General features: G+C 40.5%; 5 protein-coding genes across 5 annotated transcripts; 1 reads left to right on the forward strand and 4 right to left on the reverse strand.

Annotated features, from left to right (window-relative positions):
- Positions 1 to 191: 191 nt before the first annotated feature.
- On the reverse strand, positions 192 to 530 carry I206_103620 (uncharacterized protein; the record flags this gene model as incomplete). The annotated part of the gene is made up of 1 exon (XM_019153150.1): positions 192 to 530. One exon carries the CDS (start codon positions 528 to 530, stop codon positions 192 to 194), a length of 339 nt encoding a protein of 112 aa, XP_019013311.1.
- A 2,072-nt stretch (positions 531 to 2,602) lies between these two features.
- On the reverse strand, positions 2,603 to 2,921 carry I206_103621 (uncharacterized protein; the record flags this gene model as incomplete). The annotated part of the gene is made up of 2 exons (XM_019153149.1): positions 2,603 to 2,696; positions 2,761 to 2,921. 2 exons carry the CDS (start codon positions 2,919 to 2,921, stop codon positions 2,603 to 2,605), a joined length of 255 nt encoding a protein of 84 aa, XP_019013310.1.
- A 926-nt stretch (positions 2,922 to 3,847) lies between these two features.
- I206_103622 (uncharacterized protein) lies at positions 3,848 to 5,604 on the reverse strand (the record flags this gene model as incomplete). Its single annotated transcript, XM_019153148.1, has 3 exons — positions 3,848 to 4,631; positions 4,695 to 4,960; positions 5,029 to 5,604. 3 exons carry the CDS (start codon positions 5,602 to 5,604, stop codon positions 3,848 to 3,850), a joined length of 1,626 nt encoding a protein of 541 aa, XP_019013309.1.
- A 1,116-nt stretch (positions 5,605 to 6,720) lies between these two features.
- On the reverse strand, positions 6,721 to 7,132 carry I206_103623 (uncharacterized protein; the record flags this gene model as incomplete). Its single annotated transcript, XM_070202801.1, has 4 exons — positions 6,721 to 6,785; positions 6,853 to 6,908; positions 6,962 to 7,020; positions 7,088 to 7,132. The coding sequence occupies 4 exons, from the start codon at positions 7,130 to 7,132 to the stop codon at positions 6,721 to 6,723; spliced, it is 225 nt and encodes a 74-aa protein (XP_070058902.1).
- A 2,339-nt stretch (positions 7,133 to 9,471) lies between these two features.
- Positions 9,472 to 14,186, forward strand: I206_103624 (uncharacterized protein; the record flags this gene model as incomplete). Its single annotated transcript, XM_019153147.1, has 6 exons — positions 9,472 to 10,351; positions 11,103 to 12,324; positions 12,410 to 12,579; positions 12,646 to 12,965; positions 13,027 to 13,362; positions 13,419 to 14,186. 6 exons carry the CDS (start codon positions 9,472 to 9,474, stop codon positions 14,184 to 14,186), a joined length of 3,696 nt encoding a protein of 1,231 aa, XP_019013308.1.
- Positions 14,187 to 14,851: the final 665 nt, after the last annotated feature.

Genomic DNA, 14,851 nt, shown 5'->3' on the forward strand with positions numbered 1-14,851 from the left:
GTTCCCGCTCAGCCATGGCAAGCTCCTGAGCTCTGCACAGTCCCGATTTTTCATTCCTCCATCAATCAATCGCTTTTCGCGATTGACGTATATAAGAGCATATGAGATACGACAAGAGCGAAAGTTTAAGCTGGAGCCCTCCAAACCAACTCTGATACAACCTTTCACCACGCGAGCCAGTCCCGATGAGATCAACTCCTAGGTCTGCCAACCCAGCTCTCAAAATCATTCAGGATGTTCTCCTGATCGGTGGTAAAGACTGGGGCCAAAGGGAATTGCACTCGAGGACCAGAAGGATTACTCGATGGAGGGCGATCTTGCTCCTCTTCAGCTACAGATTTCGTAGGTGCTTCATGTTCACGAATAGCTATAAGAACGTCATGATCGTATTGAAGTAATTCGAACTTGACATCGATCACTGCTGACAGCTTGCTCAATTGAGACAAGGCTCGATCGAGACGAGATTGATATAAGCTTGACTTTGAAATGGTTGAGCTATCTCTTAAGACTTGAGAGGACTCGTGGAACATGCTCCTGGCTGATTAATTCAGATCGGAATTACTTTCGTTTCGGTCGTTGCCCAGAAAAGAGGGGATTGATTTCTGTGCAAAAGCAATCATGGAGGCAGGTGACAAAGGATATTCTGTCGTCTTTTTGGTTTCGATCTTGAGGGAATCGACAATCTTTTGGAGGGTAGTCAAATAATGGTCCAGCTTTTTGGTCGTCTCTGTGATCGTTCTACTAGCACTGTGCGCTTGTTGATGGAGATCCTTGGAAATGCTTTGTAAGCTTTTGACTGAATCTCGGATTTCGGCAGCGATCAAACGAGGTTTACGAAAATAATTGGAAGATCTAAAATTTGGATCGGAAATATCATGATAATCGTATTTTTTACTCCACAAATCTAAAGCGTCCGCCGATAATTGAAGTAAAGTACTCAACTGCTCGACAGCAGGGTGTGGAAGCACAATACTTGAAGCCACTATATACATTTAAAAAGTTGTATGATCATCCGCTGTCAGCATATATACCGTAGTCAAAACACTTCAAGGGGGAAGTGCCACTCACTGAGACTCTGCCCTTCAAAGCTAGAGGTGATTGTGGGGCGGTCAGATTGATGTGCCATAATTAAGGGTTATAGCTGTTATTTATCGGTAAAAATATTCTGCTTTGATATGCTCAAAACTCACAAAGATACGTAAAAGGGTGTATTTCTGTGAATTATTGGGTGAAATACTCGCGTCTTGAAAAGCCTCATGGGTCTGGCTTTAAGTAGACAGATATGTCCTTCAACTCTCGGCTGGGACTCTGTGCGTGTTGCATAAGACCCTTTGTCATTGCTCTAGGCCGAGTTATTCAACGTCATCTCCCACATAAGCATGGATCGTTTTAGATAGTTTCTTACTGCCAGTGCCACAAGCGTGAAGCCAGGCTTACCGTATAATCTTATATCGGACGATTGACAAAGATCACCGAGTAGATATAAATCAGCCTGAACTCAATCCTTTCGAGCTGCATGAGACACAGTGTCATACCTTACACCTCTACCCCGAAGAATCGAGGTTCATTTTAATGCCTGAAGTACGATTTATGACAACTCCTTTTACAGTATGTACACGCTGGAGTAGCATCTTGGGTCTGTGAATGCTTGTGCAATGCACCGAATCCGGATACTACATAAATTTCCTATTCTATTTACCACATACAATACCGTTGAGCGGTGATACCGGAGGTGACTCAAAAGGTAAATTAGAATGTAACCTATGATATATTTTATTGATGTGAGGATTACAAAATAGTATCTTTGATGTCGCCCTTATATAGACTGTTACATTCGTCCATTTACAATTAGCTGTATTTTCTAATCATTACAAAACATCTCTGTCCACCATACAGCAAGTTCCGTCATCCCCGCAGTACGGTCGTAACAGCCTGAATGACGTTTCTGAATTCCTTGTTCATATCGCTTTTATGCTTTCAATAACCAATGATAACTTGAATCTACGTGGGACTCGACATGCTATCCACATATGTACATCCAAAGCGAATTGCGACGCCTCACCTTTCAGGCTGCTTCGTGTATTGTACGTTAACTGAGCGGGATCTCCGGTAAAAGTGTTCCGTACCTGATGGTGGGCTACATTTAGAGTCTCATAGAATTTCAGTCGAATACACGATCCTACGAGCTCCCACGCTAAGATCTGGGCAAAGGTGAAGGTCACTCGCATATCGACTGTCATGAACCGTCCAAGAGCAGTTGAACGATCAGACTGTCCAAAAGGTGCCATATTCAGTCCGCTGCATCCGGCACTGAATTTGCTTATATACTGGTCATGCGAATTAACGAACTCGAGATATGTCATTCATACATCGACGTTGCAACAACCTATCAATTCTTATAGTACGCATCGTCTCAGAATATGAGAACTAGCTACTAAGCCGATTCCCGTGATGCCAAGACTAATTTGAGTTGCCTGACATAGCACTGAAGATATACTGCGCGAACGCAGCCCTAGCACGCGCCTCTCGTTCACTCCTGCTGGGCCACTGTCTGTAATGCAGACTTAGTAAACGATGACAGACTCGTTGAGGCTATGTATGCTCACTCATCATGTATCTTTTTTAAAGCATCCTTGAGCATAGGGTCATCTTTATGGTATAAAGAATCATTCCACCAGCCGTTGCCCCAGAACGTCCTGAATGAGAGGCTCAGTATTAGCGTTCACATGATACAGCAGATACACTGAGGTGCAGATATACCAATGGGCATAGCTTGACTGGTCATTGGCATATTCTGGAAGTTTATCCCACAGATACTTTTCCGCCTCGTCCTGTGTCTTGAACTTTGAAGGTTTGGAAGTATCAGTCTCACTACTCGAAGTAGTCGTGGCTTGTGTTGTTGACTCCTTGTCTTCTGACATGATGCTATTTAGTACTCAATAGTATAGTAAATCGAAAGTTATGAAATGATTGTGATTTAGGAAATGATGATAGAGATGAACGACAAATTTGCCATTCTGACAAGCCCTTTTATAGCTTTCAAAAGACATCGTTGCTTTCCCAATTTTCGAGTCAATTCGAGTCTAGGTCAGAATAAGGATGAAGAAATACAAAGGATTTAAAGTGTTTTATCTTTATGTCATTATGACGAATGCCTGTCTTCGAAGTGTAGTTGCAGTTTGATTGCCAATCATCCAACGTTTCCTTCTTCATATCTTTATGACGACGGCCTGTTTTTGCAATATAATTGCCAATGATAGGATAATCCTTTCATCATGTCATCACAACGACCGTTCTTCTTGACATGAAAACTGCAGGGGATTGCCAATGAAATAAAGATCCCTTCATCAGTATGTTTTGTTAGCAAAAAGGAGGATCTCACGAAGTGTGAAGGCAAGTGGGGAGAATGGCGAGAACATTGAAACGTCATGGTCCAGAACAAGTGATGTAATGGTCTTCGAACTGGTGCTTCGATCCTTCTGAAAGTGATGTTGAGCAAATTACAGTAGTCCAGGCTCCTACAAAGAAATGCAAGTTTATTACCCAGAGGTTTGACAAGAATGTTCTTTGCACGAGAGTGGAGCCCTGCTTATCGAATATGAGCAAAATTATGTGGAGTTAGCGACTTCTCAAATCACAGGAAGGCAAAAATTGGACAATCTGATCTCAAGATTTGAGAATAAGAACGTTGATGCTGAAGTATTGTATCGACTGGACTGAGTGAATCTTCTGCATGTTCGATATTATATATATGATTTACATCAGCAGCTTGATCTATCATCACTATACAACAAGAGAGCATCATTTTACAAGATCCGGATGATCGTTCTACTTGTGCCACTCGCAGCTACATACTTTCAAATTCCATTCTCGCCCTTTCATCCCTTACCCATTCCCAAGCTATCCTCTCAGTAAGTGATCTTGGAGTTTTCTTCGTCAAATCAATTTGTTGTGGCGGAATATTTTTATTTAAGATGGCATGACCAGTAATTATTCCTAAGGCACAACTCCAAGCTTCACAAAGTTGTTTCCAAGTTCCTAAATTACCTATACCTAAACAACAAATATTTTGCCATACCCCATGAATATTTTGTACTCTTTCCATCAATTGTTGTACTGGTAATTCCCTCAACTCTCTAGTGATACTTTCTAAATTCTTACATTTTTCATCTGGCAAATTAAGTAAATCTGGAATGATAGATCGATGAGGATGATGTAAAAGTCGATGTATTATATCGAATGTATCTTTTGAGGGTATTGGAAATGGAACAATTGGTAAATGTAAGAAACCGTAATGATCTTTTACAGGTGTAGGTATCGGTAAACCACTCGGATGTGCTTCATCATTTGATGTTGATACGGATGACCATGATGTATTTGAAGAGTCGGTATCATCAGTTTCTGTATCATTCTCTGCTCCCGAACCGTCTTCGGAAGATTCGATTATAGCTGGTAATGCTTGTGATACTGCTGCTTCGGATTTTGTTCGGCGATTATATCCTGTGTTAGCCGATGAAGACGCAGAGGAAGATGAAGAGGAGGGTTGGGGGAGTGAGCAAGATTTCGAAGGTGGCGCTATCTGATGGGTGAGATTAGGCCAGAAGGCGCATTGTGAAGCGAATACCGTTGATCTATTGAGATGACCGTTAGTTTTCAATAGAAACAGTGGCAAGGGATAAATAGACCAAACTCACAATACAGGTATAAGCATTTTTCCCGTTTCTCCCTCTGCGCCTCTTTGGTAAACAGCCAACACCATATCCGGCTCTCTCAACTTTGTTCTCTCTGCCCAATGTGACTTGTTTCCATGTATGATCTCCGGAATACCGAGCGGAAGTGTTGAACCTTTTGGAATTGTTGGATCCGGATGAGGAACAGTTGAATATGGTCTATAAGCTAAAGTGATTGTCGATATTGAGGGAAGCATTGGCGTGAGTCGAGAGAGAATATAATCGATAGGCTATATTGACGAGTGTGTTGTCAGTATTTGCATCTCTTATAGCTGACTATGGAGGGTCAATCACTCACAATTTCGCCACAATATCTATCATTCACAGAGAGTATAGGTGGGATGGGAGGACGTTCTAATTTGAATCGAAGATCTAATCCTTCTGATAGAATTGTTGAACAAGGCCTCCAAACTGATTTTCTCCATCTATCTAATCTTACTCTATCAATAACTTTCATTTTCCTTGTTTCTTCTTCCCTTTCTAATATTCTATCTCGTAATTTAAGAGGAGTTGGACGAGGTTTTACCCCTTTTTTAGGTTTTTGACATTTTGAAGAAGAAGATGGTAATCTATTAGCATTTTTCTTGGCTCGTTGTATCGAGGAAACTCTTTCTCTATTGTAAGGTTTCGAAGAATGTTTTCTATAAATGAATTTGGGTGCTCTACCAATACCTAAACCATTTGCTTTTTTTGGTCTAGATGATGATGATGCAGGGGTTACGCCTGAAAGAGAAGTTTGTAATGAGGTTGAAATAGCGTCAATGTCTGTTAATCCAAATACGGATGATGATGATGCTGAAGGAGTATTTTCTTTGTTAGAACAGGTTCGGAGTTGATGATGATGATGCGAATGAGGTGAGAGGTAGGCTGTCATCGTGAAGGTTTTTTTGAGGAATTCTTCTAGCTGAGTGATTGTTATCGAAGCTGAGGCAATCGGAGTGTCAGCTTGTACAAGAAAGAGTAAGACTGTCAATGAGAGAAGCTATCAACGATAAAGATTGAAATTGAGGAAGGCGCAAGATGTTGACAGGAAACTTACGTTGGATCAACTTCTACTTACAATGCGATTGAAGTATGTTCGATTGCCACTAAAGCTTGATGATAGGTTTCAAATTATTTTGAGCAAAGGAAAATAGTTAGTATATTAGTGTTATAATTTGGTAAGTAAGTGAGTAATTATCCCATCGGATGGACCATCATCGTTATCATGCATGAATATATATACTTGGTATGAATATGATAATCCTTCAATAGGTATTCAAGTGAGAGATGTAAAATAAAGGAATATCATGTCAAAGCGTGATCAAATGAAATAGTATGATGAGCGAGTGAAGTGTCAAAGGTCCTTTGTATCATTCAAATTGGTAGATAAATCATTCAACCGATTCAAGGAAATCTCAGTATCATCAACAAGTGCCTTTCTTCCCTAATAATGTTTCCATGTTTTGCATGTGTTTTATGTGTATATCATGTGTGTTTCATCCATACACATTTGACCGAAAATATATGATTAGTCCTTGAAAGCTGATTTGATCGGGATTTTTGTTTCCTGTCAAGCTGAGCCGGAAATGGATCTGAGTATCTTGTGAAGTGCCAGTCTTTTCGTGTATTCGATGCAGATCCGCTTCGCATTCCCGGTCAATCAATCTATCCCTTTCCTTTTTCACCTTCTTCTGCTCATCACATCTCATTCCAATTTTGGCTATTTTGCCTTGATCATTCTCTGTGCTGTTTGACGCTTGACGAGGCGATGATATGTAATTTGATGGTAATTAACGGAAACATTGAAAAAAGCGAACAAAGCGTTCAGGAAATATGCGCAAAGCCAATAAATATGCCTAATTAGGTATTGTTGAAACTTACTTCGCTTTAAATGTGTTGTATGCATACATTACGAAAAACATCACTACCTCGTCCAGTAATAGTGAAATTGCATATAATTTAATCACATAGTAATGAAGATCACTCCATACATACGTATGTAAGATACTCATTTCTGAGAAGTGTTGGTGGATTTATCTACAGAGGGTGAAGTGTATTGCGAGTGTCCGTTACCTATTAATTTGATTGAAAGTTCCATATGGTCAGGTTCGCGGATATATGCAGAAATCAGATAACATACCGCTGTTATAATATGTTGAACCATTTGTATTGGAATAGTAATATGATCCATTATTACTATATTTGACATGTCAGTTGTAAAGACGGTAAGCTATTACGTAGATACATACTTGGAATAATGATATCCTGTATTTCCACTCGAATCAACTCTTGTATCGTAGTTGTTGCCCTAAAGTAATGTCTTCAGTGATCTATGTACAGGTGTGGCTACATATCCGTATTCATAGTGGACCTACTTGGGAGTTTTGACCATAAGATGTGATTTGATCTTGAGAAGGCATCTTGATAATCTCTTTCGTGTTTGAAATTTAGATGAAACTACTGAATAATGAATTACGAGAATGAATATTGTTTAAGCTTATCAAACCTCTAAGCTTTATATGCATTCTCTGGGTAAGTTTACAAAATGACTCCCGTCGTTGAACCCTCAAACGCTTTGGTCTGCACACGTCATCAAGTGGAGCAATCTTTTTGCCAAGATCAACCAGTGGTGGCGCTGGAAGATCAATTGTACCTGAGCTAAAAGTTAAGACTCAACAACGGTTTCCAGGCAGTTAATTCAGGCTCATTTTGCCTAGTTGAGGTCACCAGAATGATATGTCCTGAATTGATTTGGCCATGTTCATCTTCTGTTCTCACTAAACCATACTGATATTTCTTAGTGACAGATACTCGATAAATAGCATGCTCGCAAGCTACAGTCGTAGAAATAATTGGCAAGGCCAAGGCGGTAAACTGAGAATCTAAGTTGTTACGTCCGTGTGATATATCGCAAGTAATAGCTATGACCAGCTTAACACTTCATGATATTTCGTTCGACAGCCTATTCGATCTGCTTGTGGAGGAGCCATATCACGAATGCAGTCAGACGCGGTACGGGGTCAATTTCGGGAACAGGATTTCGGGATTTCCGCCTTTAATCCATCTAATCGGTATGGTACAGATCTATTAGCTACAAGTCCAAGAGCGTTTGGGTATTAATGATCTTGTACTGAATATTGAGAGTTCAGGATGTATTTTCGAACTGAACTTTTGTATGAGACAACTGATCGACCTAAATTGCATAATTGCCGATTGTTTCAGGTTGACAACTTTTTCTAACATTTTGCCTTTTCCGGAATAAACCTTTCGTTTTGTCAATTTACATGACGCTTTATAGGTCAAGAATATACAGTATTCCAATCAAACGACCATTTCTCGTATTGACGGACAAGTCATAGACAAATATTTGAGATAGCCGACTATAACCTATATTCTTGAAAGAAGAACTTTATATTGTAAGCCACCTTTGTTGATTTATTTTGTCAGATTCACCGCTTTCTATGGAATAACACGCTTTGGCACGTGAAAGAACTAAGAGCTCCTTTACAACTGAAGGAGACTTTGCATAAAAGGTATCAAGATAAATCATTCCGCGCAAGCGCCATTCCGACATATATTACAAGACTATTCGATAGAAGCCCAAACTCAGGCATGAAGGAAGATCACTGGTATTTCCAATCAGATCTTGTGTTAACGATAGGCGGTTAAATGTATGCTAAGACGACTCATAATCTCCGCATCGCGTAAGCATCTCGTTTGTCTATACATCCGATTGGCAGAACAAAGGAATGTTCAACAGAGAATTTTTCTCTTCACCAAGGTATAGTCGGCCAACTAACAAAAAAATAACCAAGGACCGAAAAAATCGGCAAATCATCGGATTTATTCATTTTGTATGTAGATCATATTTTAGACCCGTTCCTTAATTGGAATTCCAAAGATAGTTTTACCACTTTAAGAAAAAAAGGTACGGCATGAACCTGAACCGCCATTTGAGAGAAAATATTCTACTAAGAAGTATTACCCTATTTGATCATCATCATCATCATCCCATCAACTAACTATTAGAATCATCGTTGATACCACATATGATCTACTCAACCCTGAACTTATGATCATCAAAAATTCTTTTTCTTCTTCTCTTCTATGTTCTATCTCGTTCCAAGTCCATAGTCACGTAGCCTTGGGATATACGTACTTGAATCACACCCTTTTTATTACAGATACACCACACCTAAATTTTACAATATTATAATTCTTGTTTGTCATTATCATCGTCCACAATCACCTTCACGTACTCCGTAAATAGCAATTTATCACTTTGTTAAAGCTCTCGGACTAAAAGTCGGCATCAAATGATTAAGACCCTTGAAGAATTAGGTCACCGATACCGTTAAAATAAGAAGCGCAAAATAAGATTGCACACGACGTTCAAATTCGCCAAATTCGCGATTTAGATCGGATTGGCTTGTTCTTCCAAGGAAGACTCAACGAGCATCATTTTCCTTAATTACTACTAGTCTCGGAAGATCCGTTCACACTTGTAAGTCAAAAGAATCTTCACTTCGGCGTTCAAAGATCTGTTTAGCCTTTCAAATGGAATTTTCTTTCCGATCCGCCTCCGAGAGATAATTTCTCCTTCATTGTTTGTTTCCTTTTAACGTTCAATAAATGATTCCTTCGTCCTGATTGATAAATCAATTTTCAAATATTATTTTCGACCACCTACATCCGTTTTCACCCATCCTCTTCACAAGATTTCCTTGTTTTCATCTGCTGGCAAAAATCTATCCCCACAATGCCGATGCTCGCTCACCTATTCCCACCTAGGTTTACCGAAAAGAGACCCGGATCACCAAGACGAAAAAGGAGTGCAGCGGATCTGCGTAGATTCGTCACTACCTTTTTGCCCAACATGAATACTAATGTTGCTGTCAACCATAACCCTTTCCCTTCCCTCAACCTCTTGGTCCTACTGCCATCAGCTGCACATCTACATCAATTACCGGCTCCACCTTATCGACCATCCGCACTGTCGTCTCGGAAATCCAGCTCAACTATTCCCTCTTTGCAGAGTATAAAAGCTGGTGAACCAGTCACATCCCCTTCCTCATCTTTAGCGTCAAGTACGAGTACAACAAAAAATGCAGAGGAAGGAAGTAATAATAGTAGTGTTATGACTAGCAGGCGATTAAGTTTAGCACCTGGATTAGGAGCGGGAGCAACTTTGCCATCAGCATATATGGATTTAGAAAACCTATCACCCCACTCTTCACCCGCTCCAACTTCCTATCAAATGTCGCCGTCAGCTTCATCAGAGAAAAGAGATTACCCCTTCGGATCCGGATCCGGTTCCGTACCCGCACCGAGATCTCCTCAACCGTCTTCAGCAACTTCTTCAACTCAAACATCCCCAATAACTACAAATGTCCCTGCTTTTGGTGCTCGACGATCGACAGGAACTGGAACATCTAGATTATCAAGAAGAAGACCAGTCACTGCTAGTACATCTACAGGAATCGCTAGTACGATATCGCCTGCTCTAATGGGTATACCGGGTGGAAGAGCGAGTTTAGCAGTACCTCCTGGATTAGGTGGTGTATCACATTCCAACAGGACAAGACCTGGCTGGGAAGCGGACGAAGTCATTGGTACATTACGAGGAAGTGGAATGGAAGGTGAGTCTTGAGTTTTCTCATTTCTACGCTTTCCCTCTGCATTTTTGAATCTATCAAATTGGGCGGGAACACAGTCTTCCTAAGGAAAAGAAAGGATGTCTTGAGTTGAGATGATTGATTTCGGCGATCAAAGGAGAACAAAACAGCTAGAAGCGAGGGTCAGGCACCCAAGTTTTACTCATTCAACAATCATACAAAGGAGGGACGTGTTGAAAGCATCAAAGCGATCACCGTCAAACGCCGTTCCTGATGATGTGGATCAACAATTTGATGGCCCTGCTTCTGCATTTTTTATTTCTGTCACTACCTTTTGTTTGGCGTGTTATATGAGGTCAGACACGAACAATGCGTTACAGATCTAAAGGATGTGTCCTGGGTTCAGCTTTAGGAAGGTCCTCAGAAAGATCGCCTTTTAGCGGTTTTTCTTTTACCCTGGTTTAAAGTCCTTTTCTGGCTTCTTTGGCTTTCACTTAGAGTCGACATCACTTGTCCACAAACTCTTCTTCATTCTTCATCTTTTTGATCGCCGGAGTCTTACCCAGCATTCACCGAGATCATCATGGTTGTAAACATCTTACCCTTTCCCAGTTATTAACCTTATCTTGAAAATGCGACATCAGTGGTGCCTTATATATCGTCGTCCAAAATTCTTTCTATCCTCTCAAACATTTGGCCTTTTGTTTGATCTCTGCTGCGTCCTGATCCCGATCTTGAAACCCAACTGACAAACGATTTCTTTACTTGTTGTTAGTCACCGTTATTCGACACGCCGAACATTTACCCCAAGTATTGAACCCTTCCCACCAACCGTCATTCCAAGCTCATTCGATTGTCCGTTCTAACGATACCGCCGATTCCTTGACACAGGTGGTACTCATTCCCCTCAGTGATTCACCGGCATTTCCATCCTTATCTTTACTCCTTCAACAAGGTACAACACCGACAGCAGTCTGTTTCCAACAAGATCTGTTGGAGCGAGCAAAGAGATCCGAAGACGAATGGCTTCCTGGAGCTTTGGCTCAGATTCGTTCGATAAGTAAAATACAAGAAAAGATTGATCGAGATTCTTCCGATTCCGCCTCTTCCAGTAAATCGACCAGCTCCAGATCTTCACATAAACAGCCTATAATCATCGCTTACTCTGCCAATCCCGCCTTGTCGCAAACAACGATAAATGCTTGCCTTAGCGCAGGAGCTGCTGGAGTGCTTAAACCTCCGTACGAGCTCGATACCGCCGAATTAGTCATGCAGATCATCAATTCTTACCGAGAAGGTAAACCACTTTCGACTGTTTCTTCACCGTCTTTGGGTCGTACACCGTCTCCTCTGTTAACATCGCGATCACCTCTTGGTTCTCCCACAACGGAAGGCACTACCGTCATATTACCGCCGACAGCCCTCGATATGGGTGCTGAACACGAAGGGGAGAGGGTTCTAGGAGCACATCGAAAGTCTTTGAGTGGAAGCTGGACTACAGAACCTCCTAGACGAGCTTCCGTTCCAGGACCAGCAAGGAAAGCCTCGTTACCAACAAGCAATGGTACTTTATCTCCACGACTACCAACAACGCCAAAATCTAGCTTCCCTCCTTTACCGTTGGACTTCTCACTACCACAACAATTTCAATTACACCAGTATAATTCAGAATGTAATCCACGAAGAAGAAGTGTGGATGTTGGTGGACTTTCTTTAGCATTGAAAAGAGCTAGTTTAGCATTTGAGGAAACTTTTAATCAACCCATAGGAACTACTTTATCACAGATCAAAGAAGGTTATTCTTTCCCACCCTCAACACCTGTTAAGAGCAATTTGGGAGGATCGTACAAATCGAGTGCACCGGGTTCAGCTGTTGCTGTCAAAGCAGTCAGCGAGACCGACAGTGAAGGTGAAGGTACTGAATTGGCGGAATTACTGAGTGCGATGTTCTGTCATACGATGACAACGATCGAAGTCCAAATGAGCGATTACGAAGCGTAAGTCATGGATTCCGACTTATGCCTATTTATTTATTTATTCATCAATTAAATCCGGCTAACTATCCGCATTTCGTATTTTTAGACTGTCAGCTCCGCTTACTCAGAATCATCGAGAACGTTTGGTACAAAATTTGTCTACTTGGAATTTCAAGCCTCACAATTTGCCTGAAGGGGATTTGTATAGAGTTGCTTGCTTGATGTTTGAAAGTGTCTTGAGCTCCGAAGGCATCAAAGAATTGAATATACAGCGAGGTGAGCGGAAGCTTTTAGGAAGTTTGTATCAGGACGAGCTGGAAGCTAATCGATGAATGATACCAGACCAAATTAATCGGCTCTTGTTTGCCATTCGAGCAATTTATCACGCTCCCAACCCTTACCACAATTACGTGCACGCGATCGATGTACTACAAGCTACATATATGTTCCTCACTCAAATCGGCGTCGCACCTCCTTTCTCCTACATGCGGGATTGGACGCCTGGGAAACCAGCATGGCAGCGATCTGATCCTTCCGATCGGGAGATCAGCGTAGGAACTAGACGAGCGAGAGAAGTCATGCGACCTCAAGATGTACTGGGTGTGCTTATTGCTGCTATGGGTCACGATGTTGGTCATCCCGGTTTGAGCAACGCTTTCATGGTGAGTCATGAGTTTCCGTAAGATTGGGAAAGCATCACTAATCGAAATGTGTTTGCTGCAGAAAAACGCCAAAGTACCTCTATCACAGGTTTATGAGGACAAATCCGTTCTCGAAAACATGCACTGTATGCTAATTGTTCAATTACTTCGAAAACACGGTTTTGGCTTCTTGATAGAAGGACCACAATCATCAATCACTCATCAATTAGATCAGAAAGGTTTCAGGAGGGTCTTATATTCAACTGTATTGGCTACCGACATGAGTCTTCATTTTGCATGGATTCAGCGATTGAAGGAGTTTGATGAGGGTCTTAGAGAAGGGGAAGTAGGTGAAGATGAGTACGATCGAGTCATGGTTTGTCAAGCTTTGATCAAATGTGCCGATATCAGTAATCCTGTGAGTGTCTTATTAAAATTCTTTCAACGTGAGATTTGCTGATTTGTGATTATTAGACTCGACCTATCGATGTCTCACAACATTGGTCATCAGTCTTACTTGAAGAATGGGCTAAACAAGCTTCCTTGGAGTCCGACCTCGATTTACCTGTATCGGTCGTTGCATCTGCAGATGCGGCACTACAAGCTAAAGGACAAATTGGATTTATCGATCTATTCACATTACCACTATTTGAAGCTGTATCAGAAGCTTTACCTGAATTACAAGTCTACGCTGATTCATGTTCTGATAATCGAGACGTATGGCAACGTAGATTGGATTTATTGAATAATCCACCTTCACCACCACCAGATTCAGATGAACAACAACAACAAATTGAAGTTGATAAACAAATAATTCAACCTTTAATTGAAGGTGCATCACATGATGAAAGGTTTAAAACACTTTTCCCATTATTACTTCCAACTTCACTTATTTCAAATATGAGTTTAGTTTCATCATCTGAAGAAAATAATAATTATTATTCAAATTCTTTACCTACTACTCCACCTACACCAACTTCTTTAATTGATAATAAAGAATTTTCTCAAAATCAAGAACAACAACAACAACAACAACAACAACAAATACCTCAATCAGTACCACATCCTGATAGTCCTGCAGCAAAAGCAATTAGAACAGTATATAAAGCAAAATTAGCAGAACAAATTCCAAAAGGTAGAGTAACTTCTAGTTCTTGGGCAAGAAGTTTATCAGAATGGAATGAAGGTAGAAGAATGTCAACTCCTGAAGTAGTTGTTTCAAGAGATGATTTTTCAACTTAATTCTGTTTTTTTATAATTTGTATATGACCTCTTGTTTTTTTTTTTTCTTCCTTTTTTCATCGCAAGTATAGATAGATTAAATTTTGTAATATGTTTGTAAATTAATTTGTATTAACAATTTTTCAAGACACATCATCATCATCATTATCATCCATTCATTCATACATTCATGCATTCTATCATTTAGTGATATTAGCCAATTCAAGATCTTCAACATATCTGAGTTGCAATATGTGTAGCATGCCATTTTATTGCTCTATAATTCTACAGTACGTTATTTCAGGGTTTTTTAGTGAGTGGAGGATGTCCGTGTGTATTTGTTCATAAATATCAAAGCGATTTGCTACCATTTAAAGAAAAACAATTGAGCGTAAGAAAGGAAGGTCAATATAAATGCATCGCTTCATCGCTTTTATGCTTTCTGAACGATTGCAATGCACGTTATACAAACACCTTTCCTTCAATGACCCAAGGCTAACGATTCGAGAGACTATTTTTCAAGCTCTCACAAAGATATAACGAGACCACCTACTTGCGAGCTCTGATGGATCGATCAGTGAAGGTTTAAGAAAGCATTCAAGGTATACAGGAGAAAATTGTGTTTTGTTGGATTAATGAAGCTTTCTGAAACTTCCAAATATCAGCTAAAGTTGTGCTGAGAATGA

Source organism: Kwoniella pini, chromosome 4 (genome assembly GCF_000512605.2).
Source record: "Kwoniella pini CBS 10737 chromosome 4, complete sequence".
In the NCBI taxonomy this organism is placed as follows: Eukaryota; Fungi; Basidiomycota; class Tremellomycetes; order Tremellales; family Cryptococcaceae; genus Kwoniella; species Kwoniella pini.